Source organism: Dermacentor andersoni, chromosome 3 (assembly GCF_023375885.2).
Source record: "Dermacentor andersoni chromosome 3, qqDerAnde1_hic_scaffold, whole genome shotgun sequence".
Taxonomy (NCBI): Eukaryota; Metazoa; Arthropoda; class Arachnida; order Ixodida; family Ixodidae; genus Dermacentor; species Dermacentor andersoni.
The window spans coordinates 31,117,501-31,144,077 of NC_092816.1; the positions used below are offsets into that span (position 1 = coordinate 31,117,501).

The window sequence follows — 26,577 nt, forward strand, 5'->3', positions numbered from 1 at the left end:
ATAGCAGTTCTCGAAGTTTTGCTCAACAACAGAACGCCAATCTCTGAACTACTGCGGCGTGTATAATGATAAGACAACAGTTGTGGATAACGATGATGATGATGGTGATGTACCTGTCTGCTTGTCCCTCTGCTGCAGCGCCGTGTCTGACACGGTCATCTTCCTCTTCCTGGGCATCGTGCTGGTGAACAAACGCCACGTCTGGAACACCGGCTTCGTCGTCTGGTCGGCCGCGCTCTGCCTCGTCTACAGGTTCCTCAGTGAGCGCCACCTCTCCATCTTCTTGTCTATGACTGTTTTGTTTTCTTCAACACTTCATCACTTCTTGTGTCTGTGTGTTACTAACTGTAGCCACTCTGATCTAAAACAGAATATATTTTCGCAGCATTTACATCTTAACTTATGGCTTCATATCACTATCCACGTGGTTAGGGCACGAGTATTACTTTATTATAAAGCGGTATATCGTACTATCTTGTTTTACTGGTTCATAAACTACACTCCCGGACAACTTTCTCTGGATATGAAACTCCTTAGGCGCGACAACGCTCCTGTTAATCGCAAAGTCTTATCTGTGTTTGTTTTAAGCTCGGAAACCGAAAGCTTAAACCTCCTATGTACTTCATTGCTTATATTTAAAACACAAAATTCACCACATAGTTTCAACTTTAACTTTTATCTTTTTCGTGTTTCTCTTCCTCGTTTTGGCAAATGCAAAACCATTGCAAGTAGCGAGCCACGCTGATTTAATATCGAAGAGCTGCCCACTTCTGCCGGACTACTTGGCGCAGTAACACATATGCACGAGCGCGACCCCCTGCAGCTTTCTCTTCGTCGCCACAATATGTTGTTCGCGATTGCAGCTTCCCATTTTAATTAGACAATACTGCACTCGACATGAGTATTACTGCGTGTAGTGCCATTCTCGCTTTCAGCCTGAATGGTCTGTCTTTCAAGCTCTGGAGAAAGTGTATCGTTCTGTCGATGCACTACGTACTGTAACAGTTGGGGTCGGGCATGTAAAAAGGGGTGGCTGGCCCATGCCGTCGTCCGACTCATCCACGCTGAGGACGTTGTTCAAGGGAGAAACGGGTTCTCACCGAGGACAAGGAGTACTGGGTTTATTTACAGTATCTGCATGAGGAGTGGAGAACGTTACGTCTTATCAGCCTAGCATGACTGATTTGAAGCACACTGAGGAGCCGAAAAAGTCTGCTTAAATCCCTTCTCGCCTCCTTAGATCCCTAGGCCAGGGAAACTGCCGTCCAACCTTCGTCCAATTGGAGCGTCCAAAGTTGTCGAAAGACCCGCGTTGAGGGCGAGGGTTTACACACTCACTCCCGCACCTTTGTTTCACTAAACACACAGAAAGGAGTGGGTCTTCATAGACAGGGGTTCCTGAGATGACCCCGCAGCCTATGTCAAACGACCGTGGCAGTTATCGAGGTCCTTAAGGAAACGGCGTAGGACACCCTTTTCCTGGAGTTTCCTGCTTCCATTGGTCCGTGACGGTGACAGTGAACCAACAAGCACTCGATCCGCCAAACGTGCCTCGCCTTGCTGGTGCCGCAGGTCTGTTTAACGGGGACGCATTGTTAGCTTCACGAAGCGATTCGTCGCAGTGGTGCAGGAGATGCTAGAAGGTCACTACCCCCGCTGGTCGATCGTTGGATTCGAACTCTTGGACACGCGTCGAATGGAGTTCCCAATCGTGCGTGCGTGCGTGCGTGCGTGCGTGCGTGCGTGCGTGCGTGCGTGCGTGTGTGTGTGTGTGTGTGTGTGTGTGTGTGTGTGTGTGTGTGTTTGTTTAGCCATCGAAGACCCGTGAGCGCACTTCACCTACTCGGCACCCACCGCGGTGGTTCAGCGTTCCGCTGCTGAGCATGAGGTCGCAGGTTAGCTTACCGCGTTTCTCTGGGGGGAGAAATGCAAGAAAAGCTCGTGTGTTTATGTTTAAGTGTGCACTGAAGAGCACCAGGTGCTTCAAATTTGTCAGGAGATATGGCGTGCCTCGTAATGACATCGTGGTGTTGGCACCTAACACCTCAGAATTTAATAAATTATTTTAACCAACACTGTGTGTTTGTAGTATACAGTATAGTGGTTTACTGTCTCGCGCGATTTAATTTTAAACGGGCCGTGATATTTTCCTTCTTTTTTGTTCTTTGTGCGAGATAGTGGATAAGAAAGAGTATTAGGATTTTCCGAGGCGACGAGGCTTCCACACTTCTTACTTATTCGCAAGGAAAACGAGATGTGCAAGTGACGGATAAAGAGACAAAGGAAACTAAAAAAGCAGGAAACTTAACCGGCACTTAAAATCTGGTTAACTACCTTACTTGGAGGACGGGGTATGTATTTGATTTCATTGAGAACAGCACGTTCATTTGACTATTCGTGTATTTTAGTTTTTGCTGCTGTTACTGCATTGTATCTGAACCGTCCGCCGCAGTATCGTAAGATATTGCATTTCTTCTTAGTGCGTATAAGGCTGTTCATTGAATATGACGACTTCGCATAGAATGCAACGTGAAGTGACGAACAATGACAAACAATATGCCTTGAGATTTCTGTCTTCAAGTATTTGGCGGGTTCAAAACGTCGTTGTGTTGATGCCCTAGAATGCATGTTCGTGAATCCTGTCGGCCAACAGGGCTTACGTTTTTGAACACTTGAAATTTTGTCGCGACGAATAGCACTGAAATTGTCGTCAGCGACGCGGTTATTATGGGCATACGTAATAATATTTTTTTTTTATTTTACGCTTCCTCGAGAATAACTGGCTTCGTGTGAATGCGCAGCGGTTGTACAATGTTATCTCTTCCTCATTTCAGCCGTGTTTAGCCTTACATACATTGTAAATGCGGTCGGCCGTGTGAAGAAGATCAACCTCGAGGAACAATTCATAATGGTGAGTGTAGTCATTATTGCCTTTTGATCGCTAGCTAGCGTAGCGAATGTGTATTAGTTATGGCGCAAACATTTTAAGTAGGTATAAACAAGATTCATGGTACGAGCTTGCGGGTTCTTTTTTCCGTCTCCTAATAAATAGTTCGCGCTTATACTGGCTATTATGTGGTATCGATACATAACCTTTTTCCTGTGTTCTTGTTGTTGTTGCTTTTTCGTTGGATTTCGCTGCATTAAGAGTTCAATGTCGATATTATATCTCACCTCGAATGGATCTATACTTGATTTTACGACAGCCTTAATTTTGCTTCTGGTGTTTTTGTTTTTCGTGTCCAATATAGCAGCATCTACAAAATTGCTTTTTCTCGGTGTCTTGTGTTTCTTTTTATGCTGCTGTCTACCATGAACTGCTAATAGTTGTTTTCAGTGGCACGTGACCGATTGCGGAAATTGTAGAACACACTGTTTTGTTGTTGCACTGCTTTCTTTCATTATATATATATATATATATATATATATATATATATATATATATGTGCCCAAATCGCGTATTATTCATTGATCTGCAACATTTACGGTTATAGCATCATCATCATAAAGACAGAACATTTATTCGCCTCTATTTACAGGGTCTCTTTAATCCGTCAGGGTCTTCTTGGACAGTCTTAACTGGGTTTAGCGTGGGTGGGACCCTTCTTGCAGGGCTCCAACGGCCCCATCTCCCCTGCGTACTCTCTTCACGAGACCAATTTGGTCCTCGCAGCGCTCGCTGGCCAGCAGAGCCTCCCATTGTTCCGTACCCGAATTTATTATTTTGACAAGAGGCGCAGCGATTGTACTGCCTCCCCGTAACGTCGACTCTCTTTACAGAAGAGGCCTCTTCAATCTTAAAAGCTCACTTGTCGTAATCGCTTCAGATATCAGCGAATGGTTGTCGCATTAAACCCCACAAATCCGACCGTTAAAATCGTCCGGTTCGATCGTGGGCGGAGAAAGCGGGGATATCTAATGAAAGTGGGAGAGCCATCTAGCAGAGTAAAGAAATCAAGGTAATGGCAATCGCGATAAGAAAAATAGATAGTAACTTGATCATTTGAATGAATAGGGTACATCATTGTTTTCCTTCGTGCGACGAACATTTAAATAGTTAAGGTTCTCTCCAGCATAGGCAGATACCTTAAAAGGCTCCTCAGTAAACGCCCAGAGCAGGTATTCTTTAATGGGACCTCCCAACCCGCTTTATAGCACTTAGTTTTACTAATCGTCTCTGCGAAAATAGGCATAACTTCATATATTATTCTTTTTTTTTTTTTTTCACTAATGAGCCTACCTTGTCCGCAAAATTTAAGGATTCATTTTGCCGAAGTTAAGAACTATACTTTTCTTCGTTCTTTTTCCGTCTCCGCGAGGAGCTTAAGATTCAAGAACTGAAGAACAAATACGTTTGCTGCTTGCTTCGGTCACGTTTATGCGAGAAACGTTGCTTTGTTTATCTATCGGCCCGGCTTCGAAACTTGTTTACAACTCATTAGGCGCGCCTGCACCCGAAATAGTTCGGTCGCTTCCTGGTTTCTTAAACCTTTGTTGTTTTAATCGCTCCCATTCTTATTAAGGAGGCGCCACTCTCATTACTATAATCCCGCCTGGTTATGTTTCCCTGCTGTTTTGTGCGTATCCCTGCATTAGTGAATAATGGGAGCCATTGGCTGCGAGGGCTCACGTCGTCCTGTTCTTACGCCTCACGCCCGCCCTAGACGGAGCAGCCGCTAGAAAGCGCGACCTTCTAGGGAAATGTTTCTTCTACTTTTTTAGAGACTTTTTAGCCTTGCAGAGAGGGCTACTGCCTATGTTTTCTCCATCTTTGTCAAGCTCTGCAGCAACTTTATGCTTTCTACAGCCGTAGTTGAAAAGACCGAGCATCTTGCGCAGATATGCAAGAAAGCAATCATTTCGCACCTAACACATCGACGACCCCTTGGTAAAAACAATCGCCACTTCGATACTTGCGCTTCGGTGTGGTGCTGGCAGCTTTATCATGCGTCGTGTTGCACTTCCTTTGTTAATGCGGCTGCCGTTTCTGTCGTTTCGTCGCGGGGTCTAAAAATTCGCTGACGACGGTGTGCGTGTGTGGTAGTATTTTTTTCTGTGGATGAATAATGAATCTTATTAGTGCAGTTCGTGACCTTGCTAGCGTTGACAAATCAATCAATGTCTGCGCTAGGCTCGTGATGTCACGTTCCTGCGAGACGATTTCTGATAACTGTGAACACATTTGACGCGGGCTGGTTATAGTCCTGTGAAATATTTTATTATTGCTATTCTTGTGGGACTTCTTCCGGGCTTGTTATACTTCTTCAACGAGGGAATATGACAGAGTTAAGGCCTGTGTGTTGTTGTTACCGTCTGTTAATCCCGCGTCAGACTCAGATTTGTTAAACTTGGCGCGCGTTCGCCGCATGGCTCGCCGTGCATGCCTCGGCCTCCTCCCAACCGCAGGCGTACGGGGGACTGCGCGGCGCCGTGGCCTTCTCCCTGGTTATCATGCTGAGCTCGTGCAAGTTCCACAACTACGAGGTGTTCGTCACCACCACCCTGGTCATCGTCCTCTTCACCGTCTTCATACAGGTGAGTGCTCGCAGCGCGCCGGGCCTCGATCGCCCTTCGAACCGATGTTTCGAAGTCTTACCCGCCGTGGTTGCTCAGTGGCGGTAGTGTTGGGCTGCTGAGCACGAGGTCGCGGGATCGAATCCGGGCCACGGCTGCTGCTTTTCCATGGGGGCGAAATGTGAAAGCACCCGTCTACTTAGACTTAGGTACACGTTAAAGAACCCCAGGTGGTCGAAATTTCCGGACTCCTCCACTACGTTCTGCCTCATAATCAGAAAGTGCTTTATGGCACGCAAAACCCCATAATTCAATTCATTTCGAAGTCTTGTTGGTGCCACTGCATCTTACATACATACCTCGCGTGCACCCGAGCGCGTGTGCCACGGAACGTCTTCGGCGATGTGAAATATAGCCTGTATGTGCGCGATAACTTTGAACGTGAGAACATAATTTGCGCATCTTCTTCGCCTCCTTAAGTAGCACCGAAAGCGGGGTTAATAAATAGTCACACATTGGGCCTACGTTAGCCTTTATTGTGCTCTGCTAGGGATCGTATTCGCGAAAGTATGTTGAACATATGCACCGACGAAGAAACCTTTTTTCAAGTGCCAAATTCACTCCGAGCTTCTCAACAGTTCCTGCTGGAACATCTTTGCAAACCTGGTGAGCGTCGATTCGCACAACGAAAGTTTTGCGACAGCACTAGATGTATCAAATCAGAATGACAGCATGCAGGGGGCTAGAGGAAGATACATCTCGTTATTATTATGGACTTGAACTTGCGAACAGACAAAAAAGGAGCTACTGATTCATGGCATGCTCGCTTTACATTCCTGATTAGACTAGCTCCTTTGACGGAACTGTTCGCCTGCGGATGTTCTCGCGCATCTTTTACGCCATTTTTTTTACCTGTGCCGTTATACGAAATTACGGGAAGTGCTCATGCACACACACGCACGTACATACATGCACATGCACACACACACACGAACGAAAAAAGGATGGAATTGACATGAGTTCCTCAAGAGAGCAGGTTACAAAAGCGTAAGGACATGCATTTAGTTCTTTTCAGAATAGTTACGCTGTTCCGTGTCTTGAGGCTGTAGGAGTTGGGCTCGGGCATGTCAGAAGCGACAGCTGGCCCTTGCCGTCGTCCGACTCATCCACGCTAAAGCCTCAATCACACCGGCGACTTGAGGTGGTCGCGCGAACATTTGCAACTGGCGACTAACTGAATGCGTCCGATGCTCGCACCCGTAAGCCCGGGCGAGCGCGACTTGCAATCCCGGAGATTATCGTTCTCAGCGAGAACTCTAGTGATCTACGCAGTTTGCGCGCACTTCACCGGTTTCGCGTACAGGGAACAGCCATTGATTTTGATTGGAGCGAACAGAAAGACGTCGTCACTGTGCTGATGTGATGTGCCGTGCGTGGTGTCAGCAGCGCAGAAGCCTCCGAAGAAAAAGCGACGCTAGTGCGTGCGCTGTAAGATTTGTCGGACGCACCGCTGTTACCAGTTGTAGGAGTTGTCGGACAATCTCGCCGCTGCCACCATTTGTAAGGGTTGAAGGTCGTAGAGAGGAACTTTGGAGGAACTAGGTGAACAGGGTTTATTTACAGTATTTACATTTTAACATGGGATACATTTACACAGTCTAGCGTGACTCCCAAATGGAGCACGCAAGACGAACATACAGCACACAGCATACGAGCACGAGCACGACGACGAGCACAGACGAGCAGCCGACAACAGCCGTTTTTAAACACTTCGTGTTCCCTATATCCCTAGGTGAGGGAAAACGTTCGACGCCATCGTAAACAAGCCGCCTGTCTGCGGCACGGTTTACACACACACGTACGCACTTTCACTGCACTCGGAGCTGACCTTCGCAACGCGGCCGCCGTGTTGTCCATTGTCCAGCGTCCCCGTAGCCAGGTGGTCACGCCCGACCCCAGCCGGCGCCTCTAAATTCCAGAGCGGACCTCGCACAGTGTTCTCCGCCGCTGCCCATTGTCTGGCGTCTTCAAAGGCCCGTGAAAAGGCACCGCAAGGCATCTCCGAACGAGGTGCCCGGTGGATTGACGCCGCCGTAGTCCGCAGTTCTCTGAAGTTCATGGTTGGTTAGCGCTGTCCTCGCTGGTTCCTACGAAACGAGTCACCGCGGCGGTTGTTGAAGGCTTCCATGGTATCTTCGAGGAAGCTCGCCACGCTCGCAGCTGCAGCTGGCTGCGAAAACTTGCATGTTGCCACCTCGGCAGGCCATTCCTAACAGCGCCCATTCCGCCGTTGGCGATAAGTGGCCGTCCACGCAAACCGTCTCCTGCTCGAACTCTGCGCGCGTAACGAGTAGTAATATCGAGAATAATTTGTAATTTCTAATTCGCGTTGCGTGGGAATCGGTGCATAATTTCTGTGCTTTATTTTGCTGCTGTTTAGTTTCCTGCGAATGCTGCCGCGTACATTCGACATACTGCTGGAACTGCTGCGCCCAAACATCACGAAACAAAACACCAATTACATATCCTGTAGTCTGCCATGGTAGAGTGGACATTGTAATTACATTCCTGTATTCTGCCATGGTGGCGTGGACTTTGTATTTGGTGCGACGCAGAAGGCCGCCAATAGAAAACACGTGCTAACATAACTTTCGGCGCGCCGCTGATTGGTTTTGCAGTTTTCCGACCACGGTCGCGCGACTGAGAAATCGAGCCGCGAGCGACTGGCCCAGAATAATCGCTTTTCGGGAAAAGCGGCCGTTTGCGGCCAACTTGGTCGCGTGACCACTGTCAGTCGCCGGTGTGAATGAGCCCTTAAGGACGTTGTTGAAGGGAGGAACGTGTTGTTATCGAGAACGAGGCGTGCTGGTTTTATTTTACAATATCTGTATGAGTGGAGAACGTTACGTCTCATCAGTCTAGCATGACTGACTTGAAGCACCCTGAGGAGACGAAAAAGTCTGCTTACACCCCCCTCTGTCCTCCCTAGATCCTTAGGCCAAGGAAAACTGCCCTCCCACCTTCGTCCAATCGGAGCGTCCAAAGTTGTCGAAGGACCCGCGTTAAGGGCGAGGGTTCACACAATCACTCCCACACATTTGTTCACTGAACACACAGAAAGGAGGGGAGCTGCGCAGACGGGGATTGTCATGCTTGACTCAAGCTGGTGCGTCTTTTTTCCTGGGATGACCCAGCAGTTAGATGGAGCGTCTGTCAGAGTGCCGTGGCGGTTACCGGAGTCCGTGAGGAAACGCCGTAGAACACCCTTTTCCAAGAGTTTCTTGCTCCCATTGGTCCGTGACGGCGACAGTCAACCAACAAACAACACTGGATCCGCCAAACGTGTCTCGCCTTGCTGGCGCCGCAGGTCTGTCCGAGAGGGACGCATTGTTAGCTTCAAGAAGCAATTCGGCGCAGTGGTGCAGGAGAGGCCAGAAAGTCACTACCCCCGCTGGCCGATCGTAACAAGGCAAAACTTCGTGGAACTTTTCTGGCTTATCAAACGTGCGAATGCGTGCCATTTTATCGATTTTGTCTGAGAACGCAGCTTATGCAGACCTTCTTTGTTCCCTCTAAGTGAACCGTTCTTGTGACAAGAAAAGAACGCCCTTACTTTGCTCGCTGGAAATGTTTTACTTCTTTTCCCGGATTGGTCGCCGTCTATTAATCGGGCGCTGTCTCAGCACTTCCATCGCCACCGCCGCAGGTTAGCTAGCGCCTAAGAAATAGCTATTAGTTATAGCGCGCTTGACTCCTATAGCCACTCCTGACATCAGACACCTCGATTAAAACCCTAGAGTCATCGGAGCGCAAAGTTTCATACATTTTTCGCCGTATAATGAGCGCGTCATTTTCGCCGGATTTTATTTGGTCTTCTTTGAGTTCTCGGTAAAACTTCGCTTCGAACTATTGTATTTTACTTTTGAAATTTTTTTTTACTTTGAATTCTCGACGGATTCGCGACGGCTTTAGTTAGAGTGGGGGATTCCTCCTTTGAAAGTGCGCGTTTCAAACTAAAGCTACGACATTCGAGAGAACTTTCGCCAAGATTATTTTTTTTATCTTAGACAGTCTGACAGCTCCCTCAGGCACGGGCACACTGGTTTCCTGCGTTTCGAAACAATGCTTTATCGAACGTTTCGTACAGATGAAATGTGTGATTACATGTCAGTTTATCGTTTTTGTGTGATCGCACATCTCGTCAATCGCCCCATTGTTCTTTCCACTAGAGTGTTCTAAGGAAAGGAAAGAAATGCTCTTGTTTTTTGCCAGCTCAAACTAACGTGCTAGGTCTCAGAGATAAACTTGCAGTTCATTGATCGGGTGCTGTCTCCGCGTCTCTTACGCCGGACGCCGCGGGCACAGACTACTGCGCCAAATAGCACCGGCTGTGGTATACTGCACGCTTTTATTTTTTCACGTTAAAGAACAGATGTCGAAAAAGGCCCGCAGGGAGAAGTGTTGGATATGTGTTAAGATGCACAGCCATTTCCTGTTATAAATTATTATTGTATTTTTATTGCTCGTTGCCTAGCTCGCTACCGCCTTTCTCTGAGGTGTTGACATCCGATTAAACTTAAAGCAAGGTTCCACAAATGTCTATGAAGACACGCCATGGCGTCACCAAGACAAAGAGACTTCCTTTTCCACGGTTGGTGGCGAGGCTTAATTCGAGATCTTTGCTCAAGGATCTTTCGTTACATGCACGAACTATAAATTTGTTCAGGGGCGGTAGTACTTTTGCGCAATGTATAAACCTCATATATATATATATATATATATATATATATATATATATAATATTCACGAGGGGAATGGAATAAGTGTTCACTTGAACTAATCTTCTGGTTTCATCACCTTTCTTCTTTTTGTTCCTTTATTTGAAGAACACTTCTCAGTTTTTCTTCGCGTCTAGGACGACCAATGAAAGTTTCATTTTCAGTCATCTAAGCATACCTCGAACCGATCGTAGTCGCTGATTCTGTTTGCGATCGTCAACCAAACTTCAGAATAGTCGCTGATCGAAAGCGATCAACGACTACTCAGAAGCCCGATCGCTGCAATCGCTGATCGCAAAGCGATCAGTGATTGTTTTCAAGCATGGCCATCAACGATCGTCGCACTCAATACTTTGTTAGATGTCTTAAAGCCGGGCTGTGTAAAACGTGTTCTGGCAGTTGAGTACAAATTAGCAGAATGATAGACATGTTTATGTTTCTTCGTCTCCTTTTTCATGTATTACTTTGTGAGTTATACGGTAATAAGAACAAAGAAATATGTCAGGCATACAGAAAAGAAAAGGAAATGCGGCGGACGAGAACGCGATGCACGGACGGTTCTTCAGCTTCTGTCTGGTATAAACGGCAGCGTAAGACGCGCCGCTCGGGGCTCTTCGAAGGCATTGTCCTTCAGCGAACTGGAAGCCTGGTCCACCCGAACAATGACGTCTTTGGGCTTCACACAGTCAACACGACCTTCACATTTCTGAGATTTCCCGTGTCGTGACTCATGTCATATTTACACCTGCGGTGGTGGCTTAGTAGCTTTGGCGTTGCACTGCTATAAGCACAAGGTCACGGGATCGAATCCCGTGCGCGGCGGCCGCGCTTCGATTGCGGTGAGATGCAGAAACGCCCGTGTATCGTGCATTGTGTGCACGGTAAATAAACCCAGTTTCTCGAAATTAATCTGGAGCTCCGCAGAACGGAGTGTGCCTCATAATCAGATCGTGTTTCTGGCGCGTAATACCTGATAATCTAATATAATCTCATATTTACTCGTACCTGTGTGAGTAATTTTTTGTTACTTTCACGTGGTTCATAATTGTTTCTAAGGAAAGTGTCTGCCTCATAGGAAAAACGACAGGCTGTATAAAGAAGAAATGGTATGTTTGGTATGCGAATAATGAAAGTATGAAATAATGCTGTAGTTGACTGCAATAAACTTTTGGTGACACGTTACAGGCGATATTTGTGCGCATGCTCACAAGAGCACTATTTCAAAATTCATCGCGTTTGCGACTACGCTAGGGCTCCCCATTGCATGCACGAGCATTCGTACGTAACTTGGCCAGGGTACTGGACACTGCAACCATCGTCAGCGTCCCGCGCGCGGTGCCGCGCGGTGCATATAATCGACTAAGTAAATAAGCTTAGCTCTGTAGTAATCTACCGGGTTGATAACGTTTCTTTAAACGGACGCCTCGGTACGTAGCACTGAGGTGAAATAGGTGTGAAATTGAACAGTGACCAAGCTGAAGACTACGAATGATGGATTATGGACGACACATTTTATAGGTCACTGTTGCAGTATCTCTGTGAAACGGGTCTATATGCTTATATTTAGTTTCATACTGTTGTTTATGCGGCGTGGCAACCCAAGCGAATTAAGAAAAAAAAAATCTAGCGCGAAGCAACATTGGGATAGATTAAAAGCAGGCGGCTTGGCTCTTTCCTGTAAAGCGTGCTTTACCACTTCTGCAAGATGTGAGCCAAGAAGACAACTTAACGTAACAGATCAGCGATTTGGTTTTCTGACATTCCCCGCACTTTGTAGAAGTTGATTCGAGCATAGACGCTCGTATATAAAACATGCGCACAAAAAGGCGTCAAGTAAATTACGACGGTAAAAGGTATGCATTATCGGGATTACTGTGTGGCTTTCTGCATTTAAGGGCCCTCGAACAATCTCGGAAATTTGTTATGTAGTGGCAGTTATGTACGAGTCTGGCAACGAACATATAGCCACATGTATTTTCGAACATAGTGCCGTAAAAGCTGGGTCACAGGCGTTTGGTGATCGAGAATGCCAGCCTCCGCTCATTTCTTCCTCTCCTTCGCGTCTCCCCCTCAAGCAGTCTCATTCTCCTCGCCGTGTACTCCTTCAGTTTCGTCTAAGTGGCACGTGGACACTACGTCATTACCAATGTCATGTTCGCGTTTCTTTTCCCTTGTTTTGAAAGACCGTCCATATCTTGTTACCACGACCCCGTGTTTTTCGGCTGCCCGTGGTCGATGCCGTGCTCCGTGGTCCTGCGAAGCAGCACCGCAATGATCCCTGTGTTGTGAATGATATGCGATCACTAGGTGTGGTGGGTTGTCGGGCCTCCAGCAACGTATTGCAAACAAAACGGGCACTCGCTTTGTTTGCACTATGTTACTAGAGGCGCGCTAACCCACCGCACAAATAGAAAAGAGGAACTGCAAGCAAACGGACGAAGGAGACCCCACTAAACGTCGGTGCTTTGCCAGGCCCGCAACTTGATACCGTATCGCCGTGTTTCGCAGAGACGTGCCTTTTGCCGTTTGCAGGGTGTACATCACCGGCGGCACCCTCGAGGAAAACGAGAACTGAAGCATCGAGTCGATGCGGAAAAGGACTTGCATACTGTGTTTCATTTCATCTTTAAATGTGAAGCATTTCTTGGCGAACATTTGCCACTTCGAAATTATCTATCTAGCCGCCTACTTCTTGGTGACCTCATGGTCGTTCCTTTAACTTGGTATCTACCAATATTGGCATAGTATGACAAGAGTAAATGACGAACATAAATGATCTGTCATGAAATAAATATCATGACGTGTGTCGTACAGGCCATGAAACAGCTGCCTACGTCTTGGTGCTCTCGTGGGCGTTTCGCTAACTTGGTAGGCTCCGCGCACACTGCTTCGCATAACATCGATTCCCACACGGCATGGTATCTCTCGGCTTTTTTTCTTTCTTTCTTTCTTACTTTTGTAAATGTGGATTTCAAAGACGAGCGATGTGGCACTGCGAATCGCAAACCGAAGCACGCAACACGTGTTTGCAGAAGCAAGCAACACAAACTAGAAAGAGCAGGCGTGCGACTGGCATGAACTGCGCGGGGAGGCGCGCTGACAGGTGAACCGGAAGTCGTAAATTCTATTAGTTCTACCGTTTAGAGAACAGCTCTTAGGCGCCTGTTCCTGCGGCGAGTGTCGACGTTGTGCCTCGGCGTAACCGATCAAACGAGCACATAGAAAGGTAAAAGCGAGCGCGGAACGCAGCGTGAGAAGAAAAGCGTAGTGCCGCGCAAGACTTTCGACGATCGTTACGAGATGGCGCCAGAGCAGCGCCATCGTTTGTTCACCGATATGCGGCGAACGCGTCCAATGATACCACACATGGAAACAACGCGCTGCATGAGCTGAGGTCTTTCTGCGGCGGCTGCTGTGAATCGTGCCCACGCGTCACGCACGCGCTGCCTGTCGTGATCTCCCAGTTAGGGAGGCAGTCGCGTCACACTTCGCTCCGTTTGCAACGTGCCACACGGGACAGGTCGTCTGCGCCAGCCAATGTATCGCGCAATGAAAATACGTATAGAGCTGCGCTCAAATTTCGCATTAGGGAGTATCGTAATCGCCAGTGAATTTTTTCGACGTCACCTAGAGCATCCTGGTGACATAACGATGCGCAACGAGGCACGGGCAAGGCCAGAAGAGTAGCACAGGATTTATTTACCTTTTTTTTTTTTTGTTGCGTCTTCAGATCGCGCAGCTCTGCCGCGTTCGCCAAGAATGATCACAATGGCATCCTGTACACGATGGGCGTGTTTATTTGAACTGTGTAAAGATAAAAAATGTCAAAGGTTGTTCAGGGGCCATTTAGGGTTTACTTTGCAGTGGTTACCATTAGTATAATGTGAAGACGAAGTGACAAATCGATTATTTTAGTTGAGAACGCGCGCTTCGCATACAATATCAGCATGAAGATAACCATTTTGAATCGACGCAGACAAAGCTATCATCTTAACTATCGCATATTTCGTGTCACCCATTCCTGAACGTTCCAAATTACTTAAGAACGCGGCAAGTTAGAGAGCCAGCAAGACGCGGAAAGCTTCGCTCAGCTGAGATTTCGTGAGAACGGCAAACTGGACACTAGTGTATATGTTCTTTAAGTGCTCGTCTTGATTTCGGGCGATGTTTCCCGCTACAATATTTCGGTGGAATTCGCGAAAACAACGTGGAAAGCAAGGAAGATCTGGTTGCCGGATCACTGGTGAAGAAAAGCGTCTGCGCTTGTAATGCGACATCGTACGGAACAATGTGTTTTCTTGGGTCATTTAATAACTGTGTAAGCGAACAGTAAACGCAAATTAAAGAAAACCGGTGCCGTTCCCTTTTTTTTTTTTCGAGAGTTTTTAGAGAAATAAATCTCAGAGAAGTTCACTGACCGTTAGTGCTTATTACGAACCGATACTCCGTCTTCCTTTCTTTTTCCTTGATTACAGGAAACCATTCAGGAAATGGTTAACCAGAATGCTCCAGAAGAGGTCATTTTCCTTTTGCCCATTCTTACTAGCGCTTTACCACCTTCCGTTTCGCTTGCTAACTATAATTTTCGTTACTGTCGCAAGGGAGGGAAATAATCTCGCCAGTGCAATCGCGAACACCCACCACATGCTGTCTTCCTAAGAGTAATTCCACATTCCGTTCGCGTGTCGTCGGGAAATTTGAACTGCAGATAGAGTGAAAACTAGCGCGCTCTTTGTCTCTCTCTAGGAGGGAAGAATGCGTGGTTAGAGACATCATCTGACGTCCTGAGAACGCCGATGAGCTGGCGCACCTCTCCCGCGCGATCCTGATCTCGAGGGAGGCTGTAACAACAACTGCCTTGGTAAAGCGGTGCCTAGAGTTTTCCGCAGTGATGTCAGCATCCTAAAACGGGGAGAGCAAGGTATTGTTAATACGCGCGCTTGCCTCCGTCGTGAGGGTCAACAGCCATTGCCAAATCGCCATTGACTTCACGACACTTCCGTCCGCAATTACGACATATAATTTCACAAATAACTGGAGTTGGGGCAGAAGCTCTAACGGCATCAACCGATGAAGTGCGCGATCGTGCGAATGTACCATTCGCGAGCTTTGGGGAAATGGAACGCGCAAGCAGATAGCCTCGATGGATAGATCGACCGATTCTATGACCATATGCCCATTGATATGTGGTGGCTGCGTGATGCCAAGCCCTTCAATTGGTACATTTCTGCTTCGTTCTTTTTTTTTTCTTTTTGGTGCTCAGAAACCGTCTAAAGTTAGTACACTTTATGCCCCCAAGAAAGTGACGTTTTATTTTTTCATTCTGTGTGTTTCATTCATTCATTCATTCATTCATTCATTCATTCATTCATTCATTCATTCATTCATTCATTCATTTACCCTCAGGGCTTGTACATTACAGAGGCGATGAGCATGTTAGAAAGTGAAAATTGCTAATAAACAGTTGACACAATAAACGGTCATGAAACATTCGATATGTTTGCACAGAAAAAAAAAATATAGGCAGAATAATATTCTTCAACAATCCTCTTATTATTATCCGCTGCATATTTGTTCTTTTCCTTCGCTGTTATCTTTAAAACCGACAGCTTCGGACAAGGCAATAACGTCGTCATTCAACCTGTGGATGGATACTATGACATGCCCCGACACGTAGCAAGGGTAGTGTTCGCGCGCGCGGTGCTGGGTCTGTGTGCTGCCTACGCCAAGGCTTTAACGTCGACACTGGTACGATCGTCAAGCGCTTTATTATACTGCGAGAGCATAATGTGTCCCATGAGGCAGAAAAGCCGGCGTTGTTGTCCACAAAGGGGGGTACTAAAAACCAATGTGACTTCATCAGCTTCTTGTATGACGTCAGTAGTAATACAGAGTTAGAGTAAGGTGACTTAAGGTGGAGCAAAGCGGATTAAGGAGAAGTAAGGTGGATTGAGGTTTATACATATTGGAGCAAGGTGGATTAAGGTGAAATAAGAACGTGGTTAGAATTAAGAACATTCTAAGAACGTAAACACGTTGTCGTACTTAAGAAGTCATTAACGGTGATAACTTGGAGAAGCCATAATGCTTTCGCTTTCATATCACGTAAGGATACTTAAGTGACTGTGAAATTTCGTTTCCTGGCTCATGTCACATAGATTGCGCTGTAGCCGTTTCGGAGCAACAAGCCGTGCGTCGTCGATCGCAAGCTCGTACGTATACACTGTACTAGGTGTACTGGCGGGCCAAGAAGCGATTAATAAACATTACATGATGTATTGACCCGCCGTGGTTGCTTAGTGGCTATGGTCTTGGGCTGCTAAGCACGAGGTCGCGGGATCGAATCCCGGCCACGGCGGCCGCATTTCAATGGAGGCGAAATGCGAAAACACCCGTGTACTTAGCTTTAGGTGCACGTTAAAGAACCCCAGGTGGTCTAAATTCCCGGAGTCCTCCACTACAGCATGCCTCATAATCAGAAAGTGGTTTTGACACGTAAAACCTCATAATTTAGTTTGTTACATGATGTATTATGTCTGTGTTTGTATTCAGGGCGCATCCGTCAAGCCCTTGGTAAACTTGCTCAAGATCCGGCTGCAGCAATCTGACGGCGAAAAGCTTATCAGGGAGATAAACAGCAAGGTGAGACAGATGCTGTTAGTCTATGAAATTCGTTGTCATTGGTTTATTAATTTATTTCATATACTTTCAAGGCCCGAAGGCGTTGCAGAAATGAGTAGGGGCAAAAAAACAAAGTGCAGTAAGAACATCACCAAAAGTCATTCTGGGCATTTATAACGAGTGTTTACTTGCACTCTTATCACGTTCTTGCGCGAAGACGGCCGCATGAACGTATGTACGCAATAAAACTAAAAAAGAGCATCGACTGCTACTCTTCTCTTTCTTTTGTCTTTTTTTTTATATTGGAGTAACTGGTATTAGGCCCTAGTTTCGGGAGTTTTAGCGCTACTGGATACATTACGTTCATTCTGCTTAGAATAAACGTGCGCCATCGTGAGCTCTCGAAAATATGGTACGATATAGTACGAAAGGCTAGACCTGAATAAGGGAGTCCAGCGCACTCCTTTTCTCCTGAGAGCATACGAGTAGAATTACACAAAGACAGATCTAAAAGCGGCAAACCGATGACCGTTCGATGCTCATTCAGCGACATAACCTGTGGTACATTCGTCAGTGATCATCTTTTCTCTTGCATCGCTAGTGGTGCATGTTAATATAGCTGATCGTACTATGCAATAAATCTAGCTTTATTTTCTCCTGAAATTTATAGTTTATTGACATAATGCTTTCCCCGAACCGTTGCTCCTTTTCTGCATGCCGTGGTTGCTTATTTGATAGTCCCAGTTATTCTCCGTGAGAAGGTCACCACCACTTGCCCTCTACGTAGCGGTTGCGAGAAAATTAAACTCATTCTCTGCAGGTGTTTCTTTCGACAGTATACTTTAACAGTGGCCCCTTTTTGCTGTATCATATATATATATATATATATATATATATATATATATATAAACTCGCTCTCTATACACACGCAGCTGGTAGACAACATCATGCTTGGAATCGAAGAAATCACTGGTCATCGAGGTGGCAATTACTGGAAGGTAAGTGAAGCCTTCGAAAATCCTGGTTGAATTAACTGCTGCAGAGAAGAGGTCGCAGGAATAAATGAGGCTAAATAAAAAAAATTTCTCGTGATAGTGGTAGTGTTTTGTAATTTCGGTAGTCATTCTGCAAACACGAGTATTTTAAGCGGGCACTACAAGTTTTCTTCTTTCATTCAAAGACGCAAACAGAGCGAAAGCAAATTTATTTTCCTCGAAAGTAACATCAAAACTTGGGTAGAAAACTCAAAAACTGTATTGAGCAGTTTTCGGAGGATGCGGGTGCCCTATAGGTGGCAGGTAGAGTAGTGAGAGTTGTCACATCTTAGGATTCACGCAAGTATTAACAAAATAATCTGCATTTCGTCAAAAAGCAATGCGTGAGATCATAATACATGAAGATATTTTGTGGTATGGCGCATGTCGGTAGATAATTGGAACAAGGGAAGCACAAGATTACCGTTACATGCAGTAGACATGGAAAGAAGAAGAAAAGATACACATGACGTAAACGAATTACAGCAACGATGTTATAGAAAAAAAAATTACTGACAATTTTACAAATACAGAGCAAGATCTAGACTATCGTAAACAGATTCTGCGCGTTCTTTAGCGAAATGCGTTTCACATCAGTGAAAATCGCTGAGACAATATCTTTTTCACAGTTTAAAACTAATTTTAATTAGTTTGCATCTGCGAAGAACAGCGGCATAATTATGCTCTCAATGGAAGTGCGTCCAGCGCTTCATCTCTCGCCGATAATTTATTCACGCGCGCCGTATCGACCACTGACTTTCTCGAGATAATGAAAATTAGTCCGAAGCGTTGCCTATGCACTGCTTCTTGATACTTACCCGTTTTGTCCTTGTTTTTATACTTCTATCTAGTTTATTTTTGCATATTCATGAATGTTGCGTGCTGCTTCTGGCCTGAAAGACCAGAGTAGGCGTATAGTATTGCGACTCGGTGACGAAGACGAGAGACGGACTCTTGAAGCGGACTAAGAGGAGACGAAAGGCTTTATATAATGTGTGCAGATATAGCAGGTAATAGGGTACAAGTAGCGGTGCTGAAGAGCGCACCAGACCGACGGAGCGGCTGGTAGCGAGTCTCTCTTAACAATGGGCCGGCTCTGCCTAAAATCCCTTTGGCGACTCATCGTCGCCATGAACGAGGCAGGACCAGTGCTAACGTCAACCGCGTCGCTTTCCTGTTTCGTCGCGGGAGAAGTTCAAGCTGCCTACCACCGACTCCACGGCAAAGGGTCAGCGGCTCTGTGGAATACTAGCGCTGTCGGCGGATTCGTCGTGGTGCTCTGTGCCCCCGGACTCCTCAGTTCGACCCACGGAAAGGGTTCGGCAGTCTCCTGGAACTTTGCATGTTGTCGCAAGGGCAACCACTTCAAAAGAACGAGGAGGGGAGTTCACCCTCCTCGTTCACCCCGTTGTCTCGGTGATATGCACGCAGTGGGGCACAATAGCGAGCGTGGCACAACAGTAGCGAGCGTGGCTCTGCAAAAGAACGTAATAGCCTTTCTTTTTCAATACTCTTAGAGGTTGCCTGAGAAGAGCGGGAACGGGAAGTTTATGACTTTTAACAAGGCGTGGGCTTTTGCTTTTAACTCTCAGCTTAACCACGCAACGCCGTGAGCGAAGTTAAATGGTTCTTCTTTTTGGTTCGGGAAGCTTGTGCGCCATTAGAGATTCCGTAAGTAGTTCTTGTGTTGTCTTAGATGCCCTAAGAGTTAAGTAATACGTCGTCGTTTTTTAGTCATGTTTGTTTGCTTTCATGCACTACCTGGTGGTGCTTGAAAAAGAACTTGCGTATAAATAACTGTATTCATCAATAAAAAGAAAATGCTCAAAATGTAGCGCTCGTGCGGCCTGTGCCTTACTTCTTGTCCGTGTGTGCCTTACGCAATCCGCAGAATGAAGGAATAAAGTAAAACGTTGTCTAGTGATCCTACAGCGCCTCTAAGGAAACGTTTTATGGTAATTTTTATTGCAAGGTTTACCATTATGGTCACAGGCTTAACGAGCAATATATCATAACCTACAGCGCCAAACCCGCTCGTATCTCTCGCCGCTGATCCCATCACCCCGCAGCGACAAGTATCTGTCTGTCTGCGGAATGATGCAAGCCTGATTTGGAGTTAAAGAAAGTTTTGGTGGTCAAAATTAATCCGAAGCTCTCCGATACATCGTCCCTCGTCACACTGTGCTGTTTCTAGACTTTAAACGCCGTGATTTAAGTTCCGCGTCACAGCGTCGCGCCTTTGTTTTAGAGCGCAGTTCTTGGGCGCCCGTTCCTGCCGCGAGCGTCGGCGTTGTCCCTCGGCGTAACTGAGCGAACGAGGACAGCGAATAATGAAAGAGCGAACGCGGAGCGTTGCGGGCAGTGAAAGACGTCCGCGCATCCGCGGCGCGGGCCGAGCGGGGGAAAGAAGAAAAAAACCAGAAAGCTCGCCTTCTAGCATAGCGTTCGCCGCAAGCGTTTCCCGGTAAATATTAGGGCTGCATAAGCTGCACTTGCTGGGAAGCGGGAACTGTGTGGCCGGGTTATATAGTATGGTGCTGCACGTCGCGGCTCTGCCAGTCGGTGCGGTGATCGGTGCGATGTCTAAATATATCGAGAAATGAAAACACAAATAGGGCTTCGCTCAAATTTCGCATTAGGGAGTATCGCAATCGCCGGTGATTTTTTTTTGTCCTTTCTGTACACCAGAGTCCACTTTACCGCAGCACCATTTCTCGTGTAGTCTGTTCTCTGGCGTCGCTGTAGCTTCCGCAAGTAACCTTATGACCAATGGTAGAGCGCCCAAATTATCTTGCCACGGCACCGTTTTTTACATCACCTGCAGAAGGCTAGGTATCTAGGAGCCGCCACCGGGGAATGCAAGCAACATTTCGTTTTGAGCATGGTCTCCGTGACCGCGCGCGCCGCCCGATCTCGGAGGCTATGTTTCTTTAGTTTGTGAGCTCCTAGCAATGAGTATACGCAGGTAATTTCTGTTAGGGACGCGTATATGTGACACGTGATTGTCATCTTGCCCTTTGTATTCTATGCTTGGTCAAGAAATGTAGCCAAACCTGGACAGCTGTCGTTTAATCCAACCTAACCTCAGTCTATATACAACGCGCCTCGTTTGCTTGCCTGCTTGCTCCTCGCTTGTGGCCCTTACCCACAACGTGGGATTGGCCAAGAAACCGGCGGTTAAAGGTTAAACGGAAGGGGAGAGAGAAAAACCTGTATGCATGGCTGATGTGTTTTTCTCCTTTGTCGTGTTTCCAGTCCACTGCAGGGCGAACGCTGTGCTGCCCAGCGATGTCCATTTACCTCTGCCTTGTCGCATCACTTGCTTTTTCTTCTGTCCTAGACTGCGCTCCCGCTTCCTTTGCACTCACCGGTTATCCGTGTATAGATGACCGCGTCATGTTTATATACTGTCTTAACGAAATCTTTTGATGGATTTTCGTGGCGCTCTCGCGTCGTACATAGGCATCGCTTTTAACTCTCTTTCGTGTGAGTGTGCGTGTGTCTTCTCGAACCGCAGCAAGTGATGGAGCAGATAGACGAGAAGTACCTCAAGCCACTGCTGCAGCACAAGTCGGCGCAGGACAGCCTCACGAGGGTGTATACCAAGGTGGTCCTTGCGTAAGTTTCCTTCCAGCCTTCCTTAGTCGCTGAATACGCTTTCCGAGTTCATGCACACCACTGCGTTTCGGGGAAATCTGCCAAGCAGGATAAGTTTTGTAGAAGGGAAGCTAGTGATGCACCTGACGGAAGTCGTGACTCAGTTTGACATTCGTGTTTGAGACGAAAGTAAGGTCAGTTAAAGAGAAGCGTTTATTAGACAGATGCGCAGCATATTTTGATCACTCTGGTTCCCCCGAATAGAAAAAAAAAAAGAGTCTTTCTTACGATTTTCTTAATCTCGCTAACAGAGAGAGAGAGCTCTTTATTTAAAGGTATACCAGAGCAAAACAATCGATCAGTTCATACAAATTTATTTGAAATCTCTGTTGTCGTTATTTCCGAAATAATATAGGTTGATTATTAGAAGAGACAATGAAGATCAAAGTCTCAGTTTTCGAATTTCGCGCCGAATCCCCAACGTCGGTACGTCACTGTGACGTCACGGATTTCAAATTATTTTTCGTGTTTAGGCCGCGTTGGCTCAACAAATGTTAAGGAAACACGCCGTGTTCAATCTTTGGCTCCTATTGGAACACAGAGTAGTCAGTCTTTACTGCTAGGGAATTAACTAGGCCCTAGAAGACGCTGTCAAAATCCGTGCGTGCTAGTGCGGGAACTTCAATGAGGCGTCGCCACCCGTGTTTTGTTATTGCGCTTTTTCTGGCTTACCAGGCGTCTTATCATGGTAAGAGGGGTGTTTTTGATACTGCAGAAGGGTAGTTTACTGATAAAGAAGACAAACTTTCCCTTTAGGGTCCCTTTAAAGACAACGAGGTTTGCGGCGTTGATGTGTTCGCGTGCATGTTACTCTGCAAGAGAGGAGAAGGGGCAAGAGAAATGCCTTAAAAGAAGAAGGGCAGACGTATTGAAATAACAAAGCAGCACTAAGAGCAACGCCAGTTGACATCTTGATTCCACTAACAATTCACCTCTTAAACCGTCAGCGTTTATGTCCGATTTCTCATCTTGATTTCACTACTCGCATTTTAGGTGATACACTACATTACACTCCGGCTAAGTACTCGCTTTTTTGAAAGGCAGCCAATTTGTTTATTATAAGTGGGACGCGGTTTATTATAAGCTGTACATTGGAATGTTGCAGGGACCACTACGCACACCTGTACGGCCCAGCGGCAGCTCTGGAGGAGAATATACCTCTGAATATACAGCAGTAAGTTGTTCTTGACATCGTTTCAAGTTTCTTTTGGAGTCTTGCCTTGAGACGCACAATACATGACGCTAGCTGTTTTGATCATTTCGGTTACCGGTCCTTTACTCTTATAACGTGTACCTACTTTCTTATTATCAGTGCTTAAAACTTTATCTCAGAGAAATATCCCTTCTAGACAAGTGGACGAGTGTTTATTAACGGTATTCTTTCTTGTTTGTCTGTTCCCCTATAGTTGCTCAGATATGGGAAGGTGAGTACCCGTACTCCAGCAGAACGACGCTCGCCTCTTTCACAAAGACACCCTCGCAAGCTGCCCATAATAAGCACTTCACAGGCACGCTCGATTCTACTCGATGCAGCACAGAATCGCGCTTCACATATCGCATCGCAATCGCACAGCTTTTTTGACTCGCCTTCTCTGCTCATGTGTACGCTTTGAAAAATGTGTTACGCCCGTAAAGATGCTGCATTGTCCCATGGTTGGCGCCTTTACCTTTAGGGCTATAAAAATTTTGTTCCAGCGAGCTGAAACTACAACTGTTATGGGGGGGGGGAGGGGGGGGGCAATAAATAAAACTGCATTTCTCCCCATCAACGATTGCATCTTACCGCGTAAGGCCGAGAGCGTCAGCCGTAGGGCGAACAAGCACCCTTTATACACCCATAAGGGTGTGTAAATGCTTATTGTGTACAGTAACGCAGCGTTTTGGGCCTGTTGGTATGACATGATGAGGCTTATAGCGCACGAAAGGACGACACAGAAAGGTACACGGAAGAGGACACAGTGCCTGTGTGCACCATGTCCTTCTCTGTCCTCGTCCTTTCGTGCGCTTCATTATTGCGTACGCGAGTTCTCGCACCCCCTGTACACCCACAAGGGTGTTATGTGTACGCCAGTTCTCGCCTCACCAGCATTGTCTTTTGCACCGCATCAGTTGACTGTCTGGCTCCGCACTTCTAGAGAAATTTAGCGAAGCATGATCGGGCGTGGGAGCGTTTAATGGACACATGTCGTTTTTCAAACGTAAGGCATCTCACGCAGGTATTTGTTTTCCTTTCACATGTTGTGCTTCCGCAAGTGAAATGCAAAGGGGACAGTTAAAACACGAACGTGGAAGATGCCGGAAATACCACTGTCGGTGTTGGCAAATTTCATGCGAGAGGGCGCTTCGTTTCACTTCGCAACAGTGCGTGGAAATATTAATCAGTACGTCCTCTGATTAAAAAGCACATTCTTCCGATTTCGCTGCATGCTGGAGTTCGAACGTTTCGGTTTGATTTTTATTTGTCCATGGTATTACGCTGTGGCGACGTTGCGTAATTACATCACGCGTGATATCCTTATTGTCACATTTCCTAAAAGCCAATGGTACGTGCGGGACACTACTCCGCCACCATTTCTGGAACATTCTATGTAGGCCTCAGGTTTCCTTGCGTGCGTTCTGTGGGAGATCAAGGTCTTGGAAACGGATGGGTCGGCGTTGTCAAAGTTCCCTAAAGAAGCAATGTAAAAATTAAACTTTTTTTGAACTTGAATTCGTCGTCTAAAAGTGGCCAGCGGCCTCCTTCCTGTATAAGGTTGGTTTCTTTTTGTGGAGTTACACCCATGACAATAACGGCATCGCATGAAAATTGCGCCTAGAGTGAAAATTTCGAGCCTTGCCGCAGCGTCCTTGAGTGCAAGAAGCAGTACTACGAAACGTTGAGGCGCGTAGAAACGTGTTCTATCCCTGAGTTCTACTTAATGCGCACAGTGTATTGTTGCTTGCTTATGAGCTGCAGCGAGAAGTGCACTTTCGACTGGAAACTCTATCCACATCACCCACTAACAATTCGCATTTATGCACTTTAATAGTAATAGGACTTAAACAGCGAAAGGGATCAACGCACAGAGGAACATCACTCAAAAAGTTAGTCTGGTTGTCGCCTTTTATACGTCTTGGGTTGATTCACTCTTATGAACTGTACATTTTTTTGATGCGAGCAGCGCAACAAATAAGATTTGGTACGAAGGTAACGAAGACGAGCACAGCGCTCATATACCAAACAGATCAGCTTATAAGTATTTCCAAGGATTTACATCTAAATCTGAGTGAGCAGACTCGTGCTCCTTATAGCTTAGCAGGTGCATTAGCAAAGCAGTTTAAGCCCGCTCTGTGCCAATAGCGATCAGGTGGTAGAACGAAACCACTCTTCGAAGCCTGCTTATCGAGGATTTTTCGGCAAAGCCGAGAGTGTTACGCTACGTTCAAATAAACCTTAGCATGGGGGGGTCGAGTCAAAATTTGAAATGGGCCAAACCGACGCGGCCACGTTTGCATGGACTTGTCTCTCGTGTGGCTTTGTTCCTGTACATGCCCCACTACGTGTGCCGAGATCTCAGTGGCAGATATCTTCAATTTGAGAAAGCAGTGCATGTTGGCAGAGCTATAGCGGACGAACCTTGAAAATCCATCAAATAGACGCTTACGCAAGACAGAGCTGTAGGCGGAATCAGCGCAAGTTCGGGTTGATTGTTCACCGCTGATCCAATATTTCTTTTTTTCTTGTGTAGGTGCTCTGTCGTCTGCTTTCCTGCTTGGTCATAAGTATTTACTAGCCCTTCTAGTGAGAAACTCGGACAGATTCGCGCACTTGGTTGTTTACAGCGCACTGCTCAGGCATTTTCACTGCGTTTAACATGCACCTTGCGAAGTGCATCGTGTTTGCCTTATGCGAGCGAGCATAGCGGGTTGACTCAACCCGACCCGACGCTCTCTCAATACGACCCCGTGGTGTTCACACGAACCCGAGAAGCACGAAAAGCCGGCCCTATCCAAGCTTCTGTCGAGTTCGTGCGAACACCCTGCCATGTTGTTTTGAACATTCTATTCGGTAATTCGCGTATGCAGCGGGCTAGCGGCCTTAATTGAGCTGCGTCCTTCCGGCAGGTCTTTCGACGAAGGCATGCTGGACGCCCTCACCGAGGAATGCATCGAAGAGGAAGCCGCGGCCGAAGAGGAGGATGAGAACGCCGAAGACGAAGACCGCGGCTTGCTCTTCAACACCAACGCGGACCGCAAGCCCTCCATCGCCCCAGGACAGAACCAGATAGGTGCGCCGGTCGGCGCCTCCAAAACCTCTGGGTGCCGTAGGTAGTTGCAGAGCGCGCGTGCGCTTAGCCGTAGCTGCTACTGGATGTGCTGCTTGCTAGACTGTAGCCTGCACCTGTAGTGCGACGTGAGACTTCTGTCCACACCACGGAACCGTGCTGCTGCAGACGCAGTGCAAAGTCTGAGCGAGAAGGCTGTAGTGAAGTATATGTAGCAGCGGCTAGCGCAACATAACACGTGAGGAATGCCGGCAGTCGACTCCTGTGCGTAGAGCGGCAACCGCAAGGAGCGTGATTCTCGCGCATTTTTCGTTTCGCTTCCCGAACGCTAGCGCATGCCCACTATGGGGGGATTGGCCAAGAAGCAGCCGTTAACTTTTTCCGTATGGTTAGAATTAAAGCAAAACTAGATTTGATCAGTGGAGCGTGCAGAGTTGCCCGAAATCGGCGCGTTCGCTTCGTCCAAGTACGTATGCCACGGGGCAGCCATTGCGGCAACCCGACGAAACATTTTTCGGTTGACATTCCAGCGTGGTCATCACTAAGCGTCAGCTAGATACTGTGACGCTGAAAATGTGTTTCTTGCGGCTGCCGCTCTTGGGTACAAAGGTTGCCTTCTTCTTCTTCTTCTTCTTCTTCTTCTTCTTCTTCTTCTTCTTCTTCTTTTCTGGGTGCCTACGATGAGGCTATCCGTATGTCTGTAAACAG

At 46.9% G+C, this 26,577-nt stretch overlaps 1 protein-coding gene across 6 annotated transcripts in view; it reads left to right on the top strand.

Annotated features, from left to right (window-relative positions):
• LOC126520842 (uncharacterized) overlaps positions 1-26,577 on the top strand; it is a 383,777-nt gene that overhangs the window by 337,343 nt on the left and 19,857 nt on the right. For 5 of the 6 annotated variants that reach the window (XM_055065013.2, XM_055065027.2, XM_055065028.2 and 2 more), the window contains exons 16-24: positions 139-260; positions 2,835-2,911; positions 5,407-5,535; positions 16,845-16,934; positions 17,846-17,911; positions 21,465-21,565; positions 22,710-22,778; positions 23,011-23,028; positions 25,709-25,872. In XM_055065013.2, the coding sequence (XP_054920988.2) occupies positions 139-260; positions 2,835-2,911; positions 5,407-5,535; positions 16,845-16,934; positions 17,846-17,911; positions 21,465-21,565; positions 22,710-22,778; positions 23,011-23,028; positions 25,709-25,872 (836 nt within the window). The remainder of the gene's footprint in view (positions 1-138; positions 261-2,834; positions 2,912-5,406; positions 5,536-16,844; positions 16,935-17,845; positions 17,912-21,464; positions 21,566-22,709; positions 22,779-23,010; positions 23,029-25,708; positions 25,873-26,577) is intronic. The other variant, XM_055065021.2, reaches the window with a different exon arrangement.